This window comes from Staurois parvus, unplaced genomic scaffold (genome assembly GCF_062004578.1).
Source record: "Staurois parvus isolate SC_StPar_1 unplaced genomic scaffold, SC_StPar_1.0 ptg000056l, whole genome shotgun sequence".
NCBI classification, from domain to species: Eukaryota; Metazoa; Chordata; class Amphibia; order Anura; family Ranidae; genus Staurois; species Staurois parvus.
In genome coordinates this window covers 13891455-13893581 of record NW_028317852.1, presented here as the reverse complement: position 1 = coordinate 13893581, position 2127 = coordinate 13891455, and the positions used below count along the sequence as shown (strand labels likewise).

The window sequence follows — 2127 nt, the reverse complement described above, 5'->3', positions numbered from 1 at the left end:
CCCCCCACCAACAATTCCACAGTTATTGGTTATCAGTGGCACTGTAAGAAAACCCAAAAACCATATCACAATCATTTTTGGTCAGGGACACTTTAAACACCCCAAAACAATACTACAACACTGGTGGCCAGTGGTTTATTGGAATTAGAAGAATTCCTTTAAAATAGGAATTTGAAGAAGGCAAGGGCCAAAAGATGATGTAAAGGGTTTAAAATGCATTGCTAGGAGACTGTCCTTTTCTTTGATTTAATACCTTTTGTTGTTAACCTATTCTTGTCATTAATTGTCTTTTTGTTTTCCCCACATAAAGCATATCAGAAGGGCATTCTATATACTGTATTATATAACACTTGATATAGAAGTTAATTATTATATAAATTTTATACCCCGTGAGCAGTGTGCATTAAAGGCAATTTTTGTTTTAACCACCATTTATCAAATCTGGCAGGACCCAGATGGGTACATTCCCACTGACTGGCCTCTATCACATCTCATGAGCATTAATACACTGGTGCACGAAAAGGAGACGCAAGCTATAATTGCTTATTAAATAAAACTGCAATTTGTATATGTGTGCTGTTGTTTAATTTTGTTTATTTCAGACAAGATTGGTTCCCACTCCTAATGTTATATTACAAATACTATTTCATTTTTCCACCTTTATTCGCTTACAGAATACACAGTTCCCCTGCTTCCTATATGTTTTTGGAAAGGCTTTTTCTTGTGAGACAGCATCCAGAAGCGATGAAGCTTGGGGTTGGTTAATATGATGAGAATGGGACTCAGTGCTGCATAGGAAGATGCTAAAAATACTCGAATATCACTCAAGTCAGAAGATACATTAGACAATGTCAGTGTATAGACCCACATGGAGTTATCCAACCCAAAAAGTAGCACATACAGAACAACTAATAGTATTACAGCTCTTGTTGCTTTAAACTCAGCTGACCACTTTTGCTCTTTGTTAGAACTCCTTATTGCTTTTATATTTTTCCCATGATGAAGAAGGATGAACACCATGTAACTGCTTGCTAAGGTCATCAGACCTACGAATATAAAATCACGAATTGTATAAAGTGCTCCATTGACAATGTATGCTGTATAGGTTAGAAAGTCAACATCGCAATAAACCAAATGAAGAGTATATGGTGAAGTTGTTGCATTTTTCTTTACATGAGTATTTAAACAACTATAAGGGTACATGGAGAAGTTGATAATTGACAAAATTATAATAACGCCTATAACATTCTGTGTCACTTTTCGCTTTAGATAAAGCCAAACTTTAGTTGTTGGAGCAATAAGAATACACTGGTGGCAGCTGAGCAAACTAGTTACACAAATAGACATGGCTCTGCTTACTCTGTATGTGTATATAACAAATTTGCACTCAATGTCATCAAGCAAGTCCTCTACACCTATTGCATTCAATGACTGTGGAACGATGCGAGAAAAGATGACAAGTACATTTGCCAAAGCAAGTACTGACAATATTATGTTTGTTGGAAGAAGTTTCTTCTCTATGCTTTTGATGTAGGTGAATTGCAGAATGATGAAGATGTTCCCTGGTATTCCAACTATAACAAGAAGGAAAAAACCTAAAGCCTTGAGAAGCAGGTAAGTGGCCATCAGACCCAAAATGATTATGTAGTATCTGAAAAAGCAAAGAATGATGGTGTAAGAAAATCTTTTGTTTTATAAAATAGACCGTATGAAATCACAAAGGGAATTAACATGCAAAGAAAATGGACATCTGCTTTTCTTAGGGTAGAAGCTAAGCATAGTGGAAAAACATATGCACAATAGCACACCTATAATGACATGAATTACACAGAGCAAGTGATAAATTGATCCAGGTGGAGAGCTTAATTTCCAGTAAAATATGCAAATACAAGCATGTGTCATTTACTGAAACAGTTTACCAAATGCAGCCACCCTCATGATTGGTAATCCCATTGAATCATAAAGCATGCAGCCTCTGCTAAAACACCTTTAGTTTTTAACAGCAATAGACCACTTTTGGTGTAAATGCAATGGCAAATAGCCTAAGGAAGGCTATGTATTACCATCAAATTAATATCATAATGCAATGATTTGGTAAGGATTGACATCACAGGCCTTAATTAGAGG

General features: G+C 35.8%; 1 protein-coding gene across 1 annotated transcript; it reads right to left on the bottom strand.

Annotated features, from left to right (window-relative positions):
• Nucleotides 1–587: 587 nt before the first annotated feature.
• On the bottom strand, nt 588–1645 carry LOC149470003 (olfactory receptor class A-like protein 1). The gene has a single exon (XM_089668371.1). The coding sequence runs from the start codon at nt 1624–1626 to the stop codon at nt 661–663; it is 966 nt and encodes a 321-aa protein (XP_089524497.1). The 5' UTR covers nt 1627–1645; the 3' UTR covers nt 588–660.
• Nucleotides 1646–2127: the final 482 nt, after the last annotated feature.

Coding starts and splice junctions, on each gene's coding strand:
- LOC149470003 (XM_089668371.1), bottom strand. CDS start 1,626: ATGGCCACTTACCTGCTTCTCAAGGCTTTAGGTTTTTTCCTTCTTGTT.